The sequence below is a fragment of the Cynocephalus volans genome, chromosome 2, assembly GCF_027409185.1.
Source record: "Cynocephalus volans isolate mCynVol1 chromosome 2, mCynVol1.pri, whole genome shotgun sequence".
NCBI classification, from domain to species: Eukaryota; Metazoa; Chordata; class Mammalia; order Dermoptera; family Cynocephalidae; genus Cynocephalus; species Cynocephalus volans.
This window is the reverse complement of record NC_084461.1, coordinates 162820161-162845617: the sequence shown is the minus strand read 5'-3', so window position 1 is coordinate 162845617 and position 25457 is coordinate 162820161. Positions and strand designations below refer to the sequence as shown.

At 38.2% G+C, this 25457-nt stretch overlaps 1 protein-coding gene across 1 annotated transcript in view; it reads left to right on the top strand.

Moving 5' to 3' along the window:
- The window catches only part of LOC134370672 (mitogen-activated protein kinase kinase kinase kinase 4-like), an 83433-nt gene extending 65953 nt beyond the window's left edge, over positions 1-17480 (top strand). Inside the window, 9 exon segments of the mRNA XM_063087696.1 lie at positions 3528-3668; positions 9031-9168; positions 11594-11694; positions 13878-14027; positions 14554-14593; positions 14596-14712; positions 15515-15622; positions 15625-15653; positions 17397-17480. Coding sequence (XP_062943766.1) covers positions 3528-3668; positions 9031-9168; positions 11594-11694; positions 13878-14027; positions 14554-14593; positions 14596-14712; positions 15515-15622; positions 15625-15653; positions 17397-17480 — 908 coding nt within the window.
- Positions 17481-25457: the final 7977 nt, after the last annotated feature.

Here is a 25457-nt window from a genome sequence, read left to right as displayed (position 1 = left end):
ACTCATCGGTTACCTTGTAAGTTAATTTGAAAATAAGCCTCTTTAAGACTTAAAAAAGTTAAAACATTTACTGTGAGAGCTGTAGCCCTACAGGAGGAGAAAATTCAGAGTACGTTATAGATAGCATTATTTTGGAATGGTAAAATTTACACATAGATTAGTTTTTCATATTTTGTAGGAAATGCTTGCAGCAAGCATTTTTTTTTGTAATCGTCTTATATTACTGACTTTTGTAAATTGCTACATATTATATTTTTTAATAAGGCAATTTTCCCCTATTTGGAGCCAGGATTATTTTAGCCTATATTCTTGAACATGATTGTTTCCATTCTTAGGTTCGTAGTGAATTATCTGCACTTACTATAGTGCTTTGCCGATAATATCATAATTTATCATAGCATTTAAAGGAGATTTTAATCAGGTACTATAGACCTCTCAGCCATTTCTCCCATTAACTTACACAGGATTCCTGTGAACACAATTGTAATTGGTAGTACAGCTAATCTGTGAATGATCAGAATGATTGAAGAAGGGGGCCCTAATGTAAGCATCATAAAATTTAATGATATCTAACAGTTGAAAGGTGAAAAAAGTATATTTATAAAAAATTATTGTAGCATTCCACTCTTTTTTTCATAGACCCATAACTTCCAAGGCTATTACTTTCCAGTGACTGTGTTTGACTGTTAGGACTCAGTGCTTTACAAAAAGTATGCTGTTCTTGGAGATGTGTAATGGAGAATATGTGCAAATTCTTGTGCATGTGAAAAGATTTTTCAACTTTATTTGTTACTGTTTATTCTTTCCCACTATAAAATCTTAAAGTTGATGTTTGAGTGCTGTTTATTTTTGGAAATCACAAATAATGTAAGTATTTCTGCACAAGGCTCATATTTTGGGTAGTTATTACCAGATTTTTGACATAGATTTTTTTTTATTAGCTACTAGTTATTGAAGATTGACCAGGAAAATATTGAAATCTTATATAAAATGGAACTTTTGGAATTGGCTCTTTGCCTCCATCAGCAAATATTTGTCTTTTTGGCAAATAACTTTAAGTCTGTTTAGAATTAACTCTTCTAGGTATGTGGAGGGAAAACACTAAGAAGAATGTCCAAATAAATTCTGCCTTGATAGAGATGTAGTCAGGGTAACCTCAAAAACAGAGTTATATGAAAATGAGTGGAGTATATTGTGTATATTAAATATTGATTTCTCTTATACTGATAATAAATTTATTTTTAATTGGATAGCAACTTTTTCTCTTAGCATTAAGTCACTATCTGATGTGTATGATGTTTTTATTAACAAACTTCTCGCCCATGAAAACAACAGCACATGGTAAGTTTAAAGAACGTAAGGTCATAAGCTCTAATTAAATGCCGTGACATTCCCTGATTTGTAGAATACCAGGATCATCTGCAGCTGAGCTGTCCATTATGGTAGCGGCTAGCCTCTTGTGGCCATTTAAATTTAAATGAATTAAAAGAAATTTAGTTCCTCAGTTACACTAGCTGCACTTCTTGTGCTCAGTAGCCGCATGTGGTCATTTGCTGATGGACAGCACGGACAAAGAGCATTTACCTCAGAGCAGAAAGTTCTATTGGATGGTGCTGTTCTAGATGGTACGTTCTAAAGATCTTAATTATAGATGATAGAATAAGTCTTATGCAATACTAAGCCTTTTTTCTTATGCTATACGTATCATTTTGAGGAGGGTTTACTTACTTTTATTTTAAAGATTACTCTAGGTGAGAAGCAGGTAGTTAAGTGAATACTCAGGCTTCCTTCATATTTTCTGAAGATATTTCATAGTGTATCAGGCTCTAACAAACTATCTTTGTAAGATAACACTAGACAGAAAGCACCTGTGATGAGGTGGAGGTGTGTGCACACAGATGCTCTTGTAAAACGTGCAATATTTCCACAAGGGCAAGAAGGAGACTTGCATTGTATGCCAAGCAGATTTCAGTGGGGGAATTTTATCAGGTCAGGCCATCACCACAAACTGTAGATGTCTGTCCGTAGAATTCCTGAGGCTTTCTTTACACTTTTTACCTTTTTTGAGGATTCCAGGATAGTTCAGAGGACTCAATGATAGTTCAGAGCCTGTGGTGCTTCGGCACGTTTCTAATTGTCGTCCACATCAGCTGCAGTTCTCATTCGAGTTTGGACAGCAGTGATGCTAAATCCATTTGTAAACTCCAGGTTCCCCACTTTCCCCAAGACCCCAAAAGGTGCTTCCAGTTTCATCACAAGGATTGCTTGGGTAGATACTGTCCTCAAAATATTGGGGCAACCCCTGTTCAGTATGGAACAGGCACAGATCTGAGGGAGGGCTCTGGGAGAGCTGTTCTCTTGAAGCTTTCACAATTAGTCATTTTAAATTCTCTGGTGTGGATGTGCACGTGTGCATGCCATGATGTTCTTTCCTGTCATTTCATCTAACTGAAAATATTGGATGAGCAATCACTTTGCAAAAGCACAAATACTTTATTCCTTGTATCATGACTTTATTACCTAGTTCAGGGAATCAGTGCAAACTGATATAAGGTATAAGGTTATCTGTGGTACTTGTTACAAAATTGGTTTAGGCAATGAAGGTTCTAGACCAAGGAAACGAGCATTTGGGGAAATAAGTGAATGATACGGTTCAAGGGACAGGGAGTCTCGAGTGCCAGACTGAGGCTTTTGGAACTTTTCCCATGTGGATTGGATAGTTTTTGAAGACATGGCATGATTCAGTGAGTTTTTTAGGAAGATTAGGATTAATTTGATGTGTAATCATGAGAAAGTAGAGAGACCTTTTTAAGTACCTCAGATAAGGTCTCATCCATCAGACATAAAGGTTGCCAAAGCTTAAAGTAGGGTGAGAGCAGAAGAAAGGGTAAATATGTGACAGAGAAGAGGAGGTCTCAATTGGATTTGCTGGCCAGTTTAGCTAGTTTTGCAGAGTGGCTGTGGGAGAGGGTGGCATTGTTGATAGAAATGACAAAAGTCAGGAAGCTGATTTCAGTAGAAATCTGTAGTGGGTAGAAAAGCAGGGAGGTGTGACTTGGAATTAGAAGTTATTGGTTCTTAGAGGCTGCCCAAGCACAGGGCAGAGTGTCATCAGCCAGCCAGCCTCTATTTATGATACGGAGAACGTGCATGGAAACCAGGAAGGAGACTTCACACCACAGCAGAAGCAGCAGGAAACCATGACAATACCTGGTCAGAGAGCTAGGACAGATCATGTGGGGAGATCACAATATTTTAATATTCCAAAGAAACGGAGGGAAAAGAGAACTGAGTGCAGTTGTTTCTTGAGGATGGGGGAGAGTGGTCTTTAAGAAAATCTCAAACTTAGGAATTTAAAGTTTGCCAGTGAAAATAAAGATAAAGGAAGCATGAAGAGACCATGGTATCGAATGAAGTTTTGTTCAGGCATCTAATGTGGCAAATTAGGTGGTGTTATCCTTTCTGTACAGCCTAGCTATTTGCCAAGCAGAGCATAAAATTTATGCCTTTCTGTATCCTTGAAACAGGAGTGAATTTGCTAGTGGGTGCAGAGAGTGGCCTGATGCTGCTGGACAGAAGTGGCCAAGGGAAGGTATATCCTCTGATCAACCGAAGACGATTTCAACAAATGGATGTACTTGAGGGCTTGAACGTCTTGGTGACAATATTTGGTAAGTGTTTGTTTAGTAAAGCAGAATATATGACACTGTTTAAAAATATTTTAGCTTTACACACTAAACTTCAGTTACCTCGTTCTCTGATGTATTGGCTAAATGAGATACAAGTACACCATGAGTTTATAATCATGTGAGAGGAAAATCTATTCAGATGTGACACACGTGCACACTTTATCTGTGGCTCTTCCAGAGCGCAGTCTTGAGCAGCACACACCCACCCCCTCTGCCCCCGTTGCTTGTTAGGTGTCATTTGTCTCATCCATTGTGTAGATCTGTGTCCACTCCCTTACACCGGACTCTCTTACATGCAAAAGGAACTATTCTTTGCCATTATCACAAAAGTATTGTATTGTGTTTTTTATTCTTATGTCAATTACCACTTTAAGTTTCTTTTTTTAAAAAAAGCATTTCTCTTAGTATAAATTATATAATTTATATTCATTGTAGAAAGTAAGAAATGACTGCAGAAAAGCAACCAGGAGATATAAAAAGTAAAATCATTCAGAGACAGCATCTGTTAACGTTTCAATTTTAAACTTTTTAGGTTTTTAACTTCCACTCTTTTAGGCATACATAACACAATGTACACACATAAGGAAAAAATGTGCATAAAAATGGCTATGCAATGTTTCAAACATTCAGAGGACAACAATGAGAGGATATTCTGTGGTATGTACAGTCAGCGTCCCCTCCCCCATCGGCCCACTGGTGGTAACTGCAGTCCCGAAGTCAGAGTGTGTCCCACCCATGCCTATTGCTCCAGTCCATGTAACCTGCTTTTTTTTGTGCCATTAAACATTCTCCATAGTATCTATTTTACATGGCTAGAGAATGTTTTCTTACATAGACATATTAAAATTTATTACTTATTTCCTGTTGTTGCCCTTCAGGTTTATTTCCTTTGTCTCTCTCACGTAAACATTTTTCACAAATATTCTTAACCTTTGGGCATATATATCTTATGTTGCATTCGTTGTAATTTCCTAATAATTTGTTATCGCTGGGTCAAAGGTTACGCAAAATTATGATTTTAAATAGGTTTTATAATACCACCAGTAACTTCGATTTAGTTATCTACTAGTACCAGCTTGTTATGTTTCTTTCTATATAACAAATTTGCTTGTAATTGTTTTACTTTTCAAATATGATTTTGTTTATAATTAAAGTTTGTTTAAATGCAAAAATTCCACCATCTGTTTTTTACTTAAGTGAGAAAATAGCAATTTTTAAAATTGAAGTCAAAATAACAAATCTGCAGCTAAAGGAAACTTCATTTTGTGATTCAGTAAAATGAGACAGTTCACGGGATCAATAGTCAGCTGCTACCAGTGATTGTTTTTTGGTTTACTCTTCTGTATTCTTTCCCTCTTTAGTGGGTTTTATGGTTTTCACGATCAGAAAAGTAATGCACATCAGTCGTACAAAGCTTCAGAAATAGAAATGACTTAGGATTCTTCCTGAATGTCACCCTCATCTTAGAGATGACTTTTGTTAACATTTTATATTTCCTTCTCTTTTCTGTAAATATGTCTCATGATATGGGAACAAAACACTGTTTATAAAACTATGTGGTCTTTTTCTTAACATATATTGAATATTTTCCTTCAAAAACATTCTTATAAAGTTAAAAGGATCGTGGTGAAGCATAAGACATAGGAGGGTACTTCAAAAAGTTCCTGGAAAGATTTGTGTTATCTTTTAATTCTATTTTTCCGTGAACTTTTTGAAGTATCCCTATAAACAGAAAGTGCACAGATAAGTATACAGCTCAGTGAACTGTCACAAATAGAATCCATCCATGTAGTCCCCATCCTTCCACATCCTGGTGAAGAGACAACATTCCCAGCAATCCAGAAGCTCCCATGTGCTGTGTTCCAGGCACTGCCCCTCAGAGGTAAGCCCTGTCCTGACTTTGAACACCTTAGATTGGTTTTGCCTTCATTGATCTGTATTCAAGTAAATGGTAAATTGGTATGAGTTCTGGCAGTGGCCATTGCTTCTCTCTTTTTATATAGACTTTTTTTTTCTAGAGCAGTTTTAGGTTTACTGAAAAATTGAGCAGAAATAGTGTTTCCATTATCCTCCTTCCCTTCTAGTTTCCCTTGTTATTAACATAGTGTGTTAGGGTGGTGCATTTGTTCCAACTGATAAACCGGTATAAATATGTTATTATTAACTAAAGTCTGTAGTTTATATTAGGTTCCAGTCTTTGTGTGGTACATTCTATTGGTTTTGACACAGGTATAATGTATATGCCATTATACATCATGAAGATTAATTTCAGTGCCCTAAAAATCCCTAATGACCTCTACCCCTGAGACCCTGGCAACAACTGTTCTTTTTACCATCTCCATGGTTTTTCCTTTTCCAGAATGTCACATAGTTGGAATCATACAGTATGTAGTCAAGTATGACTGACTATATGCATGTATGATATAGTATGTACCCTTATAGACTGGCTCCTTTCCCTGATAAACTTTCGTTTTATCACTGAATGATATTCAATTATATATGTACCAGTTTCTTCATTCACCTATTGAGAGACATCTTGGTTGCTTCCAAGTTTTGGCAATTATGAATAAAGCCACTGTATAATCATTGTATGCAGCTTTTTGTGTGGACATAAATTTTCAACTTACTTACTTGGTAAATACCTAGGAGCATAATTACTGGAACAAATGGTAGAACTACATTTAGCTTTGTAATAAAATCTGCCAAGCTGTCTTCCACGTGGTGATATAATTTTGCATTCCCACAAGCTAAGAATGAGAGTTTCTTGTCAGCATTTGGTGTTGTCGGTGTTTTGGATTTTAAACTTTCTGGTAGGTTCATGTAGTGATATCTCACTGTTCTTTTAATTTGAAATTTCCCAGTGATTTATGATGTTGAGCATATTTTCATAAGCTTATTTGCCATCTGTATATCTTCTTTGGTGAGGTATCTGTTCAAATCTTTAGCACATTTTGTAATTGGGTTGTTTGTTTTCCTACTGTTGAGTTTTAAGGGTTCTTTGTATATTTTGGATACAAGTCTTTTATCAGACTTATGTTTTGCAAATATTTTCTCCCAGTTTGTGGCTTATCTGTTTATTTTGTTTAACAGTGAGTGTCTCTTGCAGAACAGAAGTTTAAAATTTTAACAAAGTCCAGCTTACCAGTTTTTTCTTTCATGGATTATGCTTTTGGTGTTGTATCTAAAAAGTCATTGCCAAATCTGAGGTTGCATAGCTTTTCCCTTATGTTGTATTCCAGAAGCTTTATAGATTTGCATTCCACATTTAGGTCTACAGTCTATTTTGAGTTGATTTTTGTGAAACTTTAGAAGTCTGTATATATATGCATTTTCTTTTGCATGTGGATATCTAGTTGTTCTAGCAGTATTTGTTGAAAAGATTGTCCTTTGTTGAATTGCCTTTGCTCCCTTGTCAAAAAGATTAGTTCACTGGATTTGTGTGGGTCTCTCTCTGGTCTCTATTTCGTTACATTGATCTGTTTGTCTGTCCTTTTGCTAATAACCTCACTGCTCGATTACTGTAGATTTATAGTGAATCTTGAAGTCAGGTACTATCAGTCTTCCAGCTTTGTTTTTCTTTTTCAATATTGTGTTGACTACTTTGAGTCTTTTGCCTCTTTACATAAACTTTAGAGTAAGTTTATTGATATGCACAAAATAACTCTGCGATTTTGATTGGCATTGCATCTATCACATTAGGAAGAGCTGATAATATTGAGTCTTCCTCTCCGTGAACATGGAATATCTTTCTGTTTATTTAATTCTTTGTTTTCTTTCATCAGAGTTTTGTAGTTTTCAAGCAGATCTTGAAAGGGCCCTTTTGTTAGACGTACCCATTTTGGTTTTTTTAGTGCTAATGTAAATAGCATTGTGTTTTTAATTTCAAATTCCAACTATTTGTTGCTGGTATATAGGAAAGGGATTGACTTTTATATATTAGGCTTGTGTTCTGCAGTCGCTTATTAGTTGCAGGAGTTTTATTGCTTATTCTTTGAGATTTTCTGCCTAGACAATCATGTCTTCTGCGAACAAAGGTAGTTTTATTTCTTTCCTCTCAGTCCTTATACCTTTTATTTATTTGTTTATTTTCTTGTCTTATGCATTAGCTTATGACACCCAGTATGATCTTTCATTGGAGTTGTGAGAGGGGACATCTTTCCCTTATTTCCAATCTTAGGGGGAAATCATTTAGTTTCTCACCATTAAGTGTGGTGTTAGCTGTAAGTTTTTTGTTGATATTCTTTATCAAATTGGGACAATTCCCCTCTATTCCTACTTTCCTTGGAGTTTTTATCCTGACTGGGTGTTGGGTTTTGTCAGATGCTTTTTCTGCATCTGTTGATATGATCATAGGATTTTTCTTCTTTAGCTTATTGATGTGCATGTGTGGATGCTTTTGCTCAATATCATTTTGTTGTTGCTTGTAGCCATGGTTTGCTCTTCATTCCTATTAATGACTACAGCACAATTATTCATTCTATTGTTGACATAGACATTTATGTTGTTTCCCATTTGGGGCTGTTATGAATAATGCTGCTGTGAACATTCCTGTTCATGTATTTGGGGGTTCATACACATTCTTTCGTATTAGGAGAGAAATTGTGAGATCATATGTAGGGTATGCATATGTCCTACTTGAATAGATAATGCCAAACTTTAAAAAATGTTCTGACAGTTTACAACACTAGCTCATGAAGTTTCTAGCTGTTCCACACCTTGCCTACCTTTGATATGTCAGTATTGTAGGTATTCTGACAGGTGCATAATATTGTATCTCTTTATAGTTTTAATATGCATTCACTGTTCACTATGGAAAGCAAGCACTTTTTTTATGTATATGTGAGATTACTTCTTTTGTGAAGTGCCTGTTCTAGTGACTTGCCCAGCTTTTCTATTGAGTTATCTCTCTATTTTATGGGCATTCTTTACATATTCTAGATGTGAATCCTTTGTCAGCTGTTTAAGTGCCACACATAAGCTCTCTTGCTTGTACTGTTGTGCAAGTTTTTTTTATTACTTTGTGGTTTATTTATCCTGTCCATCTACATAAGTGTGTTTATTATTCTTTTAAAACCTTTCGTTCTAGCTTGGACCAATACCCAGTGATAATTTTGTAGGGATTTCAAAAGTCCACATGAATAGCCTGAATTGATTTTCCATTAAAACTTTGATATTAAATGGTTGCCACAGGGGAAATAATATTTACCATTATAGAAGTTTCTTTTGGTTACTGTTGTTATGAATGATGATACCTGCATTTGAATATACACGTAACATACATTTATTTATTTATTTATTTATTTATTTATTTATTTATTTATTTATTTATTTATTTATTTAACTGGCAAAAAGGATAAGTTACATGTCTTCTATTAGTCCTGGTTAAGAAACAAAATACTTCACAATGATCCAGAAGTTGAGAAGAAGCACGGATGGACAACTGTAGGGGATTTGGAAGGATGTGTACACTGTAAAGTTGGTAAGTCCTAGGAGGGTCCTAAGTATTTGTTTTTCCAGAGTCTACTTAGGGTAGTTTAATATTCATATGTTCTTTGAAGCTTATATTAATGAACTTGTTTCTGAAACGTGTGACTCATTTCTGGTATTCTCTTTCTAAGGCATCTTCTAATCTTGAAGTGTCATCTAGACATTGCCTTACTACCTGTGTGCACCTGTAAGCATAGCATAGAGTTTGTTCCTGCAGCTTGCTCTGTCCTCAGTCTCCCTGACACCATTCATCTTGCAAGAGAGTCTTTTCACCCTTCTCTTTTGGCAGTCCACTTTCTTCTCCTCTGTAAGATGTGGTGCAAAGTAACCTCTCTTTAAGGAAACCTTGACAAGTGAAAGCCAGCTGACCTGAACTCCTTGTTTACATACCAGGCTTATTCTCCATTTATAGGACTGTGGGTCCTTGGCAATCACTGATAGAACATTTGAGAGTTTGACCCAAAGTATTGTATAGCTTGTCATTTTGAATTTGGTGCACCCTGGAAAGCTACTGTGCTCTTACTAGTAAATGACTGCAGCTGGCCAGTCAGTGTTTCATGGCAACTGTATTGTTTTTTTTTTTTTTTCTTTTTGGCATACTTGCAGTGATTCTCATGAAGTACAATCTCACAGAAACAAAACCCAAACAAATATTTTTCCTATTAAAAAAAATTAAAATACTGGTGCTAAAGGGAAATAATAGATCTTAGCCAAATAAAAGTTTTATGGGAAAGATGGTATATTCTAATAGAATTTATAACAGCTATTGAATGTTGTTTTCTGCTTGCATGTTTATGAAGTATGTACTATAGTCAGTTCTTCTACTCCCCAGGATATTATAACCATTGACATTGTCTCGTTTATGAAGTCTGTCTACAACCCTCAGCTCACTGACTAATAATGATTACAGGAGCCACCTCAATATTTGGAATGATTCTAAATGATACTGGAAAGTAGTATTCTCTCCTTGGTATAGATTTTGGGATTAGGACTTTCTGTGTTGTGTTTCGGTGAAGTATTTTTATTTGTTGAGGTATAGCTAAAATTATCTAAGGTTAAATTAAATAGAACAGCTCGTAACAGTTGAAATGTACCTGATTAGGTGATCCTACAGGGGGAGCTATAGGTAAGCATGTTAGATTGTATGTGCCGGGCTTTTCATCAGTACAAAACTACTGTTCAAGACTGTCATTCTTACAGAATGAATCACAAGTATTTCCTGGAGGTAAGCATGGGTAATACCATCTATTCATTATCTTTGTGGTTGCCACCAAGAACAGGGCGCTATTTAAATGTATATTTAGATTAATAAAATTAAGTAAACCTTAGAATTTAGTTCCTCAGTGGCACTAGTGTATTCTAAGTACCCAATAGCCACATTTGTCTATTGGCTATCATATCAGTAGTGCAGATATAAAGCATTTCCATCATCATGGAAAGTTCTATTAAACAGCACTGGTTTGGACAGCCTCTTTTATGTCTTAATATTAATGCCGGTGATTTATTTGAATAGTGACAATATGTGAAATTTAACAAGGATAGTTATCAAGTTGACAAGTGATCTCTCTCACACACACAAAGAAAGAATCAAGTAGCAGTGTGAAGTTAGCTTACGAAGGAATCAGTGGATTTGCACGAGACTAGTAAGTCACGTGTGGTCAGGGATCCTCAAAGTGGCTGTTTTGATTAAAGTTGCCTGGCTGTGAGGGAACTGAAACAGCTATGGAAAGGAAACAGTTTTTTTTTTTTTTTTTTTAATAGTTGAAACGAGATTTATTTTATTACTATGCTTCTGGTGCAGACCTTTATGTAGAATCCTAGAAATTACTGCCTCTGTAGGTCAGGGAAAGGTCTGGAGTGATACTTGAACTTGTGCACTGATATTTCTTTCTACAGATAGAATTCAAGATTCACTATTTTGGTATGACTTTCTGTGTTCCTCTGTCTTTGTGAGTACCATGCAGGACTTGGGGAAAGCTACACAAAAGACCTCGACCTCTTTTCTGTGGTTCAGGAGTCTCTTGGCTGCTTAGTTATGTCATTGTTCTTTTGAAGTAATGTTGAGCCCTCGAGAAGTTAGGATGATATGCTTGGTGTTGTCCTTGACTATGAAATACTTGGTATCTATGAGGGTTATGAACATTAATGAAAGTACTCATCGGTGGTATCTAGAGTGTTTGAGTTGAGCCCAGTACAACATCAAAAAAGATGGTAACAGCATGGGGTATATACATTAAAGAATTGGAAAAGAAAACTGTGTGGCTTGATCTCTCTCTGCATTTTTTCCACTGCTGGTTTAGATGAATCAATAGAAGGCATATTTATATAGTTTACAGAAGACAACTAAAACAACTTAGAATTCATGTTGGTAGTGACCTGTGCTTCGTGCTTTTTATATATATATTTTTTTCTCCCAGTAAAATATGAAAGAATCAAATCTCTGGTAATTGCTTTGAAGATTTCTGTGGAAGTCTATGCGTGGGCACTCAAGCCATATCACAAATTCATGGCCTTTAAGGTAACAACGTCAAGTGCATTTAAAAGAAAATCAGCCATGCAACTGTGACCAAGAGATAGGGAATAAGATTAAAGAGTCTGAATAGTTAAAAATCCATAATATAAAAGCTAATGATAATATAAGAGCTAGTGTAGCATCTAACTTTATCATAAGAGGTCATTTCTAATGTAGTAAGCTTAGTTATCTGTTTTCCAAGCCCTCAGTTTGTGAACGGGAGAGAGCTGAATGTTGGACAGAGAACTTTGATTGATGTGCCAATATGGTAACAAGGAAAAGACAAAACAGCATCACTTCTACTCTCCATTTAAAAAGCAGACCTTCACATTAAGTCATGGATTTGTATCAAGATTTAGATGTGTTTTTGATAACAAAACAGTGTCCAACAGCAGGCAGTTTTAAGGTGTATCTATTCAATGGAGTACTAGTTAAAAATTACAGAAATTCTTAATGATACACATTAAATGGAAAAAGCAAGCTAAAAGTATGTATAATATGATCCCGTGTTTGTTTAAGTTTAAAAACTGTATATAACATCCAGACTAATGTATAAACTCAGATGGTTTTGCCGTTTTACCTGTACACAGTTTTAGGAAAGGAAATGAATGGACACTTTGTTTAAAATTAGGACTGTTTCCATCCACTCATGTAATTGTGGTTGTAAACCTACTTCATTTTGACTGGTGGTTAGGTTTCTTAAGTGTTGTGAATAAAACAACTTTTTAAGTAAAATTAGTGGTCTTTAATGTATTTAAGTAAAGTTCCTCAACAGATCTTCCCCAAACCCATAGAAAATTAGCAGTCATTAGCATAAATATGTCTTTTTGATAATTTATTCTAGAATGTGTACTAAGTACAACTTTATGAAAGTCTTAATTAAAATTGAATTACTCTGACATTGAATATTATAAATAACTTAATTGCATCATTTGTAATATTAAAGATAAAACCTTAGTTATAGCTCTTGGGGTCATTTTAGTGCAGGGGAAAATATTACGAATTTTTCATCCAAAATTCTTATTTTTTATTTAAATTCTTATTTGCTTATTTTTAAAAATAGTTTGGGTATATTGTATTGAAAGGATAAGTTTTAGTTACCCAGAAAATTAACATTTTTGTATTGCTTATTGCTTGATTCCCCAGTAAAGCAGGATAAATGGACTTACTGTACTTGTTTAAAAAAAAATACCCAAATATGTTGAATAAAAATAATTTGTTATAAAATTACATTAATTTCTGAGATTTGGGCTTAATATTTTTTATGTCCCAAGAAGCATACTAATTGCTTTTATAAATATGACCTTATCTAAAGCTACAGTCAGCCTTCTGTATTCATGGATTTATTCAACCAACTGTGGATTGAAAATATTTTTTAAAAAATTATGTCTGTATCAAACACATAACAGACTTTTTTTTTTCTTGTCATTATTCCCTAAACAATACAACTGTTTACATGGTATTTACGTTGTACTAGGTATTATGAGTAATCTAGAGATGATTTAAAGTATACAGGAGGATGCTACACCATTTTATATCAGGGACTTGGCATCCTTGTATTTTGGTATCTGTGGGAGATCCTGGAAGCAATCCCTCATGGACACCAAGGGACGACTATATTCTGTTTCATCATCATCCCAGTCTTGTGAGCTGTGGATACTGATATTAATGAAAAACTGAGGCTGTCCAGTACAATACGGGTATCACAGCACATTACCGCCTTTCATCGCCTATCTGTCTGGTCAAAAATTAATTTAGAAGTCTTTGTAGCTCAAATAGTTACTAGGATGGTAAATATTGATAGAATTCTCGGTGTGTGACTCCTCAACTCCTCTTGCTCTGCTGCCTGCATCTGAGAAGTTGAATAGTATGCTATAGAAAGTCCAGTTATTTTATTTTATATGTTTTTCTGATCAAGACAATGAGACAGTAAGTGAGAGAGGAGAATTCTTAAGCTGGATAGGGGAGATTTGGGACATAACTTCTGGAAGGGGTGTCTTCCAGATGCTAATTAACAGTCAAAAGCATAATAAAGACTAATTTTATAGCATATTTTTTCCTTATGGTTGTTGGCAGTGTTGCTCAGTAATTGAATAGCTGAGTACCTTGAGTCTAGCTTCTCTAGTTTGATCTGTTAGAAATAAGTTCAGCTTCATCATACTGCTTTTTTCTTGGTTACTTCTTTGTAGTTATTTGGAGAATTGGTACACAAGCCATTACTGGTGGATCTCACTGTGGAGGAAGGCCAGGGGTTGGAAGTGGTCTGTGAATCCTGTGCTGGGTTTCACGCTGTTGATGTGGATTCAGGATCAGTCTATGACATTTATCTACCAGCACACGTAAGAAAGAACCCACACTCTATGGTTGGTTGACCGGCTTCGTTTTGTTTGGACTTTTTTCTTTACTCTGCTTAGCGAACTAACACAAGCAGGGATTCTTCATTTCCCCTTTGTGTGGGAGTGCATATTTAAATGATGTGCTCCGTGCTCTGAGACCAGTGGAAATCCATTCTCTCCCCACTCTGTGAAGCCCTCCTGAGAACCTCTTAGCCCCTGCTTTGACTAACATGGGATGGATTGGGGGCACTTGCTGGCAGGCCAGAACATCCCTGGGGTGGGAGTGATTCTCAAATGGAGCCCACTGTCCAAATATATCTCAGGGGCTTCAGAAAATATGAGTCAGTAGAGTATAAAGGTAGACTGGGGATGTATGTCATATGGGTGTTCCAAAATATTATCTAATTGCTGTATTTATCACCAGGGATATGGTACCAGTGCATTCACCAAGACAATCTTACTGAGCACTTTCACAAGGGCTGGAAATAGCCACGAACATGCTTTTCTGTACTTTGTTCCTCTTCTCTAGATCCAATGTAGCATCAAACCCCGTGCAATCGTCATCCTCCCAGCACAGATGGGATGGAGCTTCTGATGTGCTATGAAGATGAGGGGGTTTATGTGAATACATGTGGAAGGATCACCAGGGATGTGGTTCTGCAGTGGGGAGAGATGCCCACATCTGTAGGTATGTAGAAATCAGGCAGTGTTTGTGAAAGTGGAGCCTTCTCTAAGACTGCATATATTTATCATACTAATTTTACCTGTGATTTAAATCTTTTGGTCATTTAGCAGAGTGGTTGGCAATAGATAGTGGAAAGGTCAATTGCAGACCATGGAAATTGTTATTGGTCTATAACTATTACTTGGTCATCCAAGTAGTTATTTTATATTTTTTAAAACTCAACAATCTCTCATTTAATTTATCTTAAGATATCTGGAGAAAATAGGACAGGTGTTTTTGGTGACCAATTTGTGGAAAGTAAAGGGAGACAGAAAGGGAATTGATTTGCTCTTGGGAGTGGCAGGGCCACAGCCAGACACACAGCCTCATACAGTCTTCTGGTTTGCATTTGAGAATAAGGGCTGATGTTTGAAATTTTCAGGGGTTTACATTCATATCCCAAAACTATTTTTGTTTTATTGCAATTAAGTCGTGTCTGTCCACTCATCATTTCTTCTTCATGCCTCTTTTCATGACTGGATTGATGAAAATATGTGCACTAATAAACTAAACTCAGTGGGTCATCTTTCAAGATGAGCATGTAAGGCCTAAGGGAATTTAATAGATTCAACCATTGATTCAGATTACCACTTCCCAGGACAGACTAGGCAATTACAAAGGCAAAGTTTCTTAAAAACAAAAATCCTCAAATGCTAACCATTTAGGTAGGGGGGTGTGGGGGGGGTCCGGTGGGTGTGACATAAGGACCTCTTTTTAAGGCTGTTTCCTTGTCGTGAATGATTTGCATTTTTTTTCCTCCCCAAAGCGTATATTAGATTCAATCAGACAATGGGCTGGGGAGAAAAGGTCATAGAGATCTGATCTGTGGAAACTGGCCACTTGGACGGTGTGTTTATGCACAAAAGGGATCAAAGACTAAATTCTTATGTGAACGCAATGACAAGGTAATGGTAACCTTATGGCTTCTTTTTAGTTGCTGCTGTCTTTTAGCAATGATTTATTTTCCATGGAGTTTCGTGATGAATTTTGTTGGAGTTTGGATAGATTCTGAAATAAATTCATCAAGGAACGTTTAGACATCACTTTTAGATATGTTTGTTGGGATTGGAGTGCATTTGAGTTTGTTTTTTATTGTGAGGGGATGGAAGTATTTGTCTCTGTAGAAATGGTCACATGTTTCAGTTTTATGGATTTTTTTTTTTTTTTTTTTTTTTTTTTTTTTACCTCTGTTAGCTGATCTGTCTAGGCTGTATTTGGTTTGGGGATAGGGAATTTTAAACCTGCTGATTTAGTTGGATGGGATTCTTTTATGCGTGGAGGGAACCACCTATGCAGTTGGGGAAGGTAAAGATTCTTCTCCCCTGATGTGTATCAGAAAGATAACACTTGTTAGTCTGCTTTTTGAGTAGTGAAATAGCTTCCTGGTTTGCACATCAGAAATGCTAAACAGTAGAAGTCATTTACTGCAGAAGCACCACAAATCCTGCACCTCGCTAGGGCATCAAAGGCCCTTTTCTTTCAGAACTGGCCACAACATCCCTATCTGCTCTAAAGGTTACTCTCTCTTGGAGAGTCCCTCCCAAACCAGCCTGGTTGTGGAGCAGATAGATGGACAGCCCAGGGTACTGGCCCCTCTCAGCCTGCTGTGGGAAGGACATTGAGGGTGGAACTGACCTTTACCAAGTCCAGCCTTTCCCCCTTCTGTCTAGTAGGACGAAGGCATGTCTGACCACCTAAGGCAACGCACTGCGGCCTTAGAAACTTGCCTCTTAACGTACATTTCCACCTCTTGCCTCATATTGAGATATAGTAAACATTTTGGCACCCAGACTGCAGGCTGACTTCTCAGATCAAACTCACAAACTTCATGTGAGAAAGAAGAGAGCCACACATCTCCTCGACAGCTGATCCTGCTGCTGCCCAACCACACACTGAACGCAAACAGCATGCCACCACCAGCCCCTTGTCTCCTGCAGTCCTGCACCTTATTTGTGAATGGGGTTTACGGTCTTTTCCTATATAGTATCTCCCAAATTTGTTAACTTGAAAATCTATACAACTCAGACCTAATCCAGGGTTCTGTCAGCTTTTTGGCTTATGCTTTTTCCTGAGTGTATTTAATGTAGCCTTAACTATAACATTCTTTGAACTTCAGGCTTTTCAATATTTTTACCATGTGTGACATCATGTCCCTTAATATTATTAATAAAAGGCACAAAATAAAGCATATTACTTTACCTGTAGAGTCATATGAAGAAATTAATACATTTTTTACCTAATTTTTAAAAAGAGAGAAATTAGTTTGCTGAGGAGTCTTCCCTGTCGCTCATTGCATTTTTCAAAAATGTTTATCTTTCAGAAGGTGTTAACAGTGGAAGCAGAAAGAAATAACCCAATTTCAGAAACATCATATTTTTTTCTGTTGAGTTTTCTCAGTATGGCAATGTATAAGGAATTACCCAGTTAGTAAGCCTTATTATAAAGTAAGCTACAGATTGTCGCTTCTTACAAATAATAAATTATCATCCTAGAGCTTCTTTTGAAAAGGCCCTTTGGGGTCTAAACTTCTGGCACATGGCAGTGCAGAGTGTGGTGGTAGCTTAAGTTTCCTGGCTGGGGACCACAGGAAGCCCATGGAAGGTACCCTGTAGCTGTAGTAACTGCGTTCTATTCTCTTGTTTTGTCAGGTGTTCTTTGCCTCTGTTCGGTCTGGTGGCAGCAGTCATGTTTATTTCATGACTTTAGGCAGGACTTCTCTTCTGAGCTGGTAGAAGCAGTGTGATCCAGGATTGCTGGCCTTCAGAGTCTTCAAGATCCTTAGAACTTGGAATTCCTTGCAACTGGAACTCAGAGCTGCACTGGTGCAGCCAGGAGAGCTGGGTATGCAGACCTCGCATGTTGGGTTCTCTCTCTCCCTTCCTTCCTACTCTTCTTTTACCAGTTTATCCCTGTTCTTTTCTTTACTCAAAGATAAATCAAGGCTGCAATGAAGCTGGTATTGTTCAGATTCTATCATCAGGTGCTATAAGTGTTTGGGATTGAGCATCAGACCGGGAAGCAAACACTTTCCTGCAGCTCCAGAATTCCTCATCTCTGAATGATTATCTTATGGGTGTCTGGAGGTGGTGACAGTGAACATGCCATTGGTTTTATTGGCAGTGGGCACAAGGAGGTGAAAAGTGGTGGTATAAGGAGCAGTTTGCTGAAGCAGGGAGCAGATTTAATATAGTAACATTGACAATGTATTTAATCGACATTTCTTTTTTTGTAATGTGACAATATGTGGACAAAGAAGAAGGTGCGGGTTTAAGAAGTTAATATTTATAAAATGAAAGACAGTTACTAGGACAACTTTTTTGTGCATGGGGCTAGGGAGGTGGGGGGGGATGGGTTAAAGGGTCCCATTTTGTTTCTTTGGATTTTAGGGGATGGGGTCTGGGTGGATCATAGCCCAGAACCCAGTCATTTTTCTGTGTACCTGGTTTTGCCTAAATCATGCATTCTGTGTAATGGCCAGAACTTTGTTGAGTGACAGTGTTAGCACTGCCTCACTTAAAGGTTTAATTTTTGTTTAAACCTGGAAGTGCAACAACAGTTTTACCACAGTCTGTACTTTCAGAAGAAAAAACAAAATAAACCACATGTTTATTTTTTTTGCCTACCTCATTGTCTTTAATGCATTAAGAGGTGATTTAGTTTATATGTTTTCGGAGGAAACCATTAATGTTTAATTTAATCTTAATACCAAAACTATCAGACTGAAGTTTGCCTATATTTTTGTCACAAACCTCAGCAGGCCCAAGAAAACTGTCCATGAAGGCGGGAAACAGTCCTACGGCTAACGCAGTCTGCTTTCTAACTTTAGAAGGCAGAACGCTTCGTTTTCACCAGATGCGGCATTAGTGGTTGATCGGGCGACTGCAGCCTACACACAAGAGATGTCATTGTTCTTAACTGGGGTTTGGTAGCAGACAGGTGGTCATGTTAGAATAGTCACACAAACTTTTCAGTGTTGCAGGAACCTTGTCTTGGGAGTTGGGGGTATTTCCCTTTTCCAAAAACGCAATTTGCATATTCATAAAAATGGCATCTTTCTGTGTTTTAGGTGTAATATTGAAGCCCTGGCTTTTCTTGTTTTTTCAGTTGCTCTCCTGTTCTCTGTTTCCTAAACCGGTTTTACTTTATGGATACGTTCATGACATTTGTAATAAAAGTCTTGAGTAATAACTCGGTTCACAGCCTCGTGGTCGTCAGTTCCTCTGAGGGTATCGATGTCTCGGTGAGGAGCGGTGCTTGGTTCTGCCATCTTAGTTTCCTCTTGCTGAGTCCTCAGTGGGAATGTAGCTCAGCAGCTGCCTTAGGCTTTGTTCACCAAACAGAAGCTGGGTGTTTCATAGGCTTAGTCTTCTTCCACTGTGGTTAATTTTCTTTTATAGCATGAAAATGTGGAATTTTCCTCCCTAAAATACAACAGTCATTTGTACCTGTTTGCCAAGGTTTTGCCAGCTTCCACATCCCATTTGACTTCCATTCTGACCACGTCATTCTCTTCCTCCTGGTTCAGCATTTTCACTAAAGGTTCTCGTTTGAATTACAAAAAATCTAGTAAAAAATACAGACATTCCCAAATGTGGAAAGAACAGCTGGTCATACATTCCCACAAAGACAAAATCAGCTAAGAAAGCCTTACTTTCTTTTGGAGGGAGAAGGAGATGGAAATGGATTTTCCATTTGTGTGACTTTGGAATAGTGCTAATGGCCAAAGCAGAAAGAACTGGTTCTTTTTTGCTAGTTTGTAGTTACCATGGAGAAGGTTGAAGAGTTGATCACACCTTTGAAAAGGATTTGAGATAGGCTGGGTTTCCCCACCACCAGACTGTAGTCAGAATCAAGTTCCTGCTGGCCAGTTCCTATCCATGTTTAGGCTTTTCATCAGATGAAATGCACCACAGTGAACACACATGTGCACATATCAAGGGAGTAAAGAACAGCTCTGCTCATTGCAGCTCTTTCCTGGCTTTAGAGAGCAGCAAAAGGTGGGTAGGTGTCTTTGAAGAAATTCCAAACGTCCAATGCCAATAAGGAAGAAGTAACAAGAGGTGGTGTCATGGTCTTAGATTATGCACAGACTTGAAGCTGATGTCTATAAGTCAAGCAGCAAATAATGCAAATGGTGTTTCATTGGAATTACTGAGTAAGAACTTAACAAAAATTTGTTTTCCCTTAAGAGGGTGTAGTAATGGGGTCTGAGCACAGGTCAGATTGTGCCTGTCCTGCTTGTGCTGTGCCAGGCGCCACGTGGGTGCTCTCTTGACTCCATTGCTGGGCTTGATCCACTGAAGGTGGATAGCCGTTTGTCCTTCTGGGTGGGTCCCTGGTGTGTGCTTTCCTCAACTGTCCTATTCTCCTTCCCTTCTTGGCTTCAACACCTTGTAAACCAGACTGAGTTGCTACAGCTTGATGTGGGTACACAGTGAGGTTTCTCCATGAAAGATCGCAAGCTGTTGAAATTTTAGATTCTTCTAGGGAAGGAATGATTTTTTTTCCCTTCTATAGGGTAATGACTTCACAGCAGTGCCAATATGGAAGAATTACAAAAGAAAACAGTATTATGATAATACCATTAAATGTGGGACATTGAACTGTTATAGGAGTGCTGTACACAACACCACAAATATGTCTCTAGGTTTAGTCAAAGCTTTAATGATTAATACCTTTCTGTATTTAAATCAGAGTAGCTCTTTTCTGTGTTGAGTGCAGTGTTTTGACTTTTTTCTCACACGTAATGTTGGAGAAAATGTTTACAAAAGTGGTTTTGTTACACTCATGTGCATCACATATTTATGGTTTAGTGATTTTTTTATGGATTATTTAGGTTTTTGTCTTAGTTGTAGCACACTTATGGTGATTCATAATCCCTAATTTTGCCAATTATAAATTTGCTAAATAGTAATATAATGACAAACTGCATTAGATTTACTAATTATAAAGCTGCAAAGCAGACCGGTGGCAAGTACACCCCCCCCACTTTTTTTTTTTTTTTTGCAGTGCCAATTTGTCTACTGTGTGAAAATCACTGTTGTATTCCTCCCCCTACCCTTTTTCTTAAATAAAGTAAAAATGGCACCTGTTTTATGTGGCATGAGTTTCAAATATGTTCTGACCCTTCAGAGTGTTTTCTTCCTGTGAGGATCTGTATTTTATGCACACCTCCTGCCCTGAGCCACCCGGTGCAGCATGGGCTCCCACACCCTGCTGTGTCAGACAACAGGAGCTTGCCCAAGAGATATGCAGGCATATGTTATAAAAGTAGCCAGCATTTGTGCAAAGGTCTCAGAGGTGAAATGGGTGATGAGCTCTTTATTGCCATGTTCCTGAAGCTAAAATGGAGTAAAGCTGATCCTTAAGGAAGAATTAGGGTTGGATTTTTGCAAGTATAAATTGGATCAGAAAGCAAAATAGCATGATATCTGTACCTAATAGGACAACTAAAGTAGCTCTTTCTCAATTTGGCACATAAATACTACCTTGGACCTAGTTATTGGAGCTCCTTCAGTGTAAAGTCATTGTGCCTAAGTGCTGGGGTACCCCATGGATTCCCCCATAGGTCTAGTCAGTGTGATCCCCATTTGACAGATCTGGGACCACCATGCCTAAGGCTCCAGGGCTGCCCGTGCTCCATCATCATCAGTTAAGTATGTTAGTCCACTAACTCATTTGTGCTTCGTACTAGGTGCATGTCGTTTATTTCTCCTAGGTGAAAATAAAATTGTAAATACCTAGGCCACCAGATGAGTAAGTTTGTTCTCCTACTTGATGTTTGTTGCAGCTGGTGGATTTTTCTTGAGACTGTCATGCATGTCTTCTGTTCCAACTTTCTCCTTTATTGGCTGAGATTTCACTTAATGTAAGCAAGGATCAATCAAATCAGCCCCTGTAGCCAACACCATCACTATGTTTGGGCATCACATTCAAAGATACAGTAAAACTGCTTTCTCAGTCATCTACCACTTAAAAAAAATGCCTATGCTTCACCTTAGAAATAGTTGGTGTATTTTAAAGAGTAAGATGGTTAAGGAATTAAAAGTTGGGAATAGTATAGAAGAAATGTGTGCTCACATATTAGGTTCTCATACCTGACCTACCTCTGCCTTCATCTTAGGGTTAATCATATTTTATCCGTGTTTCAAAATCTTCCTGAAACTCTCCCATCTTTGGCTCTGCCCTGCCTAACTTCTCTGTGCATATCGAATTCCATTCCCTGATGGCTTGACATAGTATTATCTTGTTCACTACTTTCTGTCAGATACAAGGCTTGGAGCTGAGATTGTTCTCAGATTTTAACAACCATTTATTAAATTTGACCTCTGCTCTACTCTGCTCTGCTCCTCAGAAAACTACCAAACATTGTGCTATACAGAGCAGGCACTCAGATTCTCTGGTTGTTTGCTTAAGTAGCATGAAATAAAAGCTCTGGTGTTAATCCAAGGGAAAACCAGCCCTCCTGTGCTGTGTGGGACCAGTGAGGAAGGGCTCTGGTCTAGCCAGGCCCCAGGAGGGGTGCAGAGCTCCATGACACTGGGCATGAGACCACCTTGTCCTATGACAGGCCCAGATACTCACCAGTCCCCAGCTGGGACTTGAGTTGCTGTAGTAACACCACAGGACCCTTGATTCCTGAGTTCAATCCTAGTTTGCTTGGTTCTAGGCAATTTGAATTTGATATTGCAGCACAAAGTGATTTTTTTTTTAAATCTTCACTTCTATTTCGGTCTAAGGTGTGAAATTCTGGTAGGGTACCGCCAGAAGATCTGTGGAGGGATGTGTATGGACCTGGAGCAAAGCCGTCCTGCTTCCTCCTTACATTTGTTTAGAAATCAGATATAACTACAACCCTTAGAAACCAGTATTAAATGACTTTTCCACAATAAGTGATACTGAATACATCCTTGATTTATTTTTTAACAGCTTTATTGAGATACTCACGCACCATGCAATTTACTCTTTTGAAGTGCACAGTTCAGTGGCCCTTAGAGTTCTGCATTCATCACTAACACAAGTTTCAAACATTTTTACTACTCTGAGAAGACATCCCACACCCCTTTGATTTTATCCTCCAATCCTTCCCCGCCAAAACTTCACTCTGGTCCTCTGTGACCAGCTTCTGTCACTTAGCATAATGTTTTTTACTTCATTCATATTATAACATGTATCAGTACCTCATTTCATTTCATTAGCACCCTAGGTTCTTAATGTGTGTCACTGGTGCCTGCCTTCAGCTTTAGGGCCAACTACCTCACCAATAGCCAGCTAGGTCCACAGCCTCAAAAGAAAGCCACAGAGTTAAACTTTCACGATTCAGGGGAAATAGCCCAAAAAGCTGCCCCAGAAATGGATTCCTATTGAGGTGTGTTTTCAGTTTGAGCTCTTAGAAACCCAGTGATCCCCTCCTTCCAATGGAATGGGGGCCCATTCTGGAAGCACAGCTGCCATTTCTGCAGACTGTGCCCTGCCTGCATGGGAGTGAGTCTCCAGCCCACAGAAGGTGGAATCAGCCTACTCAGGTCGTCCCTCCAGCAAGTGTGCTCTACCTCAGGAAGGGACATAGAACTGGCCTTGCTGAGATGGCGTCCTTTTCTCATCCTGGCAAATGCATGCAACTATCTCATTTCAAAAGGGCTGTGTCTAGTCAGCACGTTGTGTGTTTCTTACTGGCATCAAGGACATTTCCTCAGTGCTGCCTCCTGGAAGGCCTAGTTGTCCCCCTACCTTCCATTGCAGGGTACATCATTGAGTAAGTGTGGATACTTGTAAACTTCTGGGAACTTGGTGACATTCTGATCAGTCTAACAAGTTGAGCAACCACTGTGCGCTGAGCACAGTCTGAAGGTATGGTGCCCCTTTGGAGAAATGCAGAAGAGTTGACTAAGTGGGTAACTTGGAACAGTGCTTTAGTTCATTCCAGATGTTAAAGCAGAGCCTTTAGTAACAGTGCATATGAAAGAAATTTATGCTCTTTAGCTACAACAGCATGTAGCTACCAGAAAAGCTGGTGTGAGTTTGGACTGTGGATAAAATTGTGAAGTGAGAGAAGTCGACGCCCCTGCTGTGGTCACATCACACGTGGATGCACTCCCAGTGGGGTCTGCACCCACTGTAGCCTCATCAAGAGGGGCCCAGCTGGAGAGGGCCCCAAAGCTACATTGAATAAATATTGGTTGAAAGAATGGTTAACAAAAATAAGTGGTCGAAGTAATGTGAACCTCCACAGATCATTCAACTGAGCAATGCATCCTGCTTTGGGGTTAGTAACAATGATGCTGGTGGCAGTAAGGTTTTGTGTCTGTTTTCTGTGCACCAGGCACTGTGCTCAGGGCTTTTGTACATGTCCCCTCAGCCTGTAGAAGAGGAGACTTGGGTTCCCACTTGTTGACTTAAATTTATTTGGAGACACATCAAAATGCAGGTAGAGCTAGGAAAAGTGGTTTGAGCATACAGGGGACAGAATGTCTCCACTGTGAATGGGACAATCAGAATTGTCCAAGGGGATGAAACAGGCAACTTCAATGGTTGGCCAGCCCCACGCCTCTCGAGGTGGGCTTTGTTGGGATGTAGAGGACCTCAGGTCCCTTCAGTGCCCTCCAGCATCTGCCTGCCTTGGGGTGGGTGGGGCTAGGTATATACCAGGGTGGCAAACAGTCTGTGAGCCACTTGGAACACTTTTGAACCCGTGTACAGAATGGCTCTGGTATCCTTAGTAACATGAATGTACTCTAGAGCAAAGAGGTGTTCAGGCACCAGTCTGCAGAGTTACTCTGGCTGTAGCAGAAGTGCGGTTGGCAGTGGCAGAGAATGGAACTTTCTGCAGTACCTGTGGGTTTCTCACCGCCCCATTCCCTCTTTCTCCAGGGCCTTTCTATGGAATGATCACCAGTCTTGATTCCTCTTTCCCAGTAATAGCAGCTGGCTCCCTAGTGAACCCGACAGCAACCAAGTTAGGAATTCTGCAGACCTTTCCACCACAGGAAATGGGCAAGTCCTTCTGGATCTGAGATCAGACAAAGTTGTTCCTTCTGTTTGACCCTAGAGAGCTTTGTATGTTTAGCCAACCCTTGAGGTTGCTAAAGAGAAATGACTGCATGTTCCCAGAACATGGCATGCTAATATATAAAGCTTATTAAAGAAGCATTGGTGTGGATTTTAGGTTTAAAGTCATAATGTTCTTCAAAGGTCAAGTACTGAGAACAGATACTGCTTTGCTATTGGAATTTATGGATACCATCTGTCAAATGTCACTGTCAAATTTCTTATTTTTTGTTTTTAGTTCTTTGATGCCCACAGGCATATGATCACAATTTTTAAGCAATTAACCTTGCAAGATAACCTAAAAAGTATATGAAGGTAGCAATCTTGGGATTATTTTTTAGAGATTCAGGGGTATCAGGAGAAGCTTTTAAATGTGCACAAAATAAGTCAACATGCAACACAAGCTGTCGTTTTTGTTGTTCTGTAATGTAAGATATATTATACATTTAATTGGGCAATTTAAAGTTTTTAATAATATCTTTCACAATATTATTTCAGCATGTAATCAATTTTTCTTTAAATGGGATAGTTTATATTCTTTTTTTTATACTAAGATTTTGAAATGCGTATATTTCACACAGTAACCACCAGCCACATTTTCAGCACTAGATAGGCATGTGTGGCTAGTGGCTTTATATACCAAGGTATTTCAAAAAGTTAAT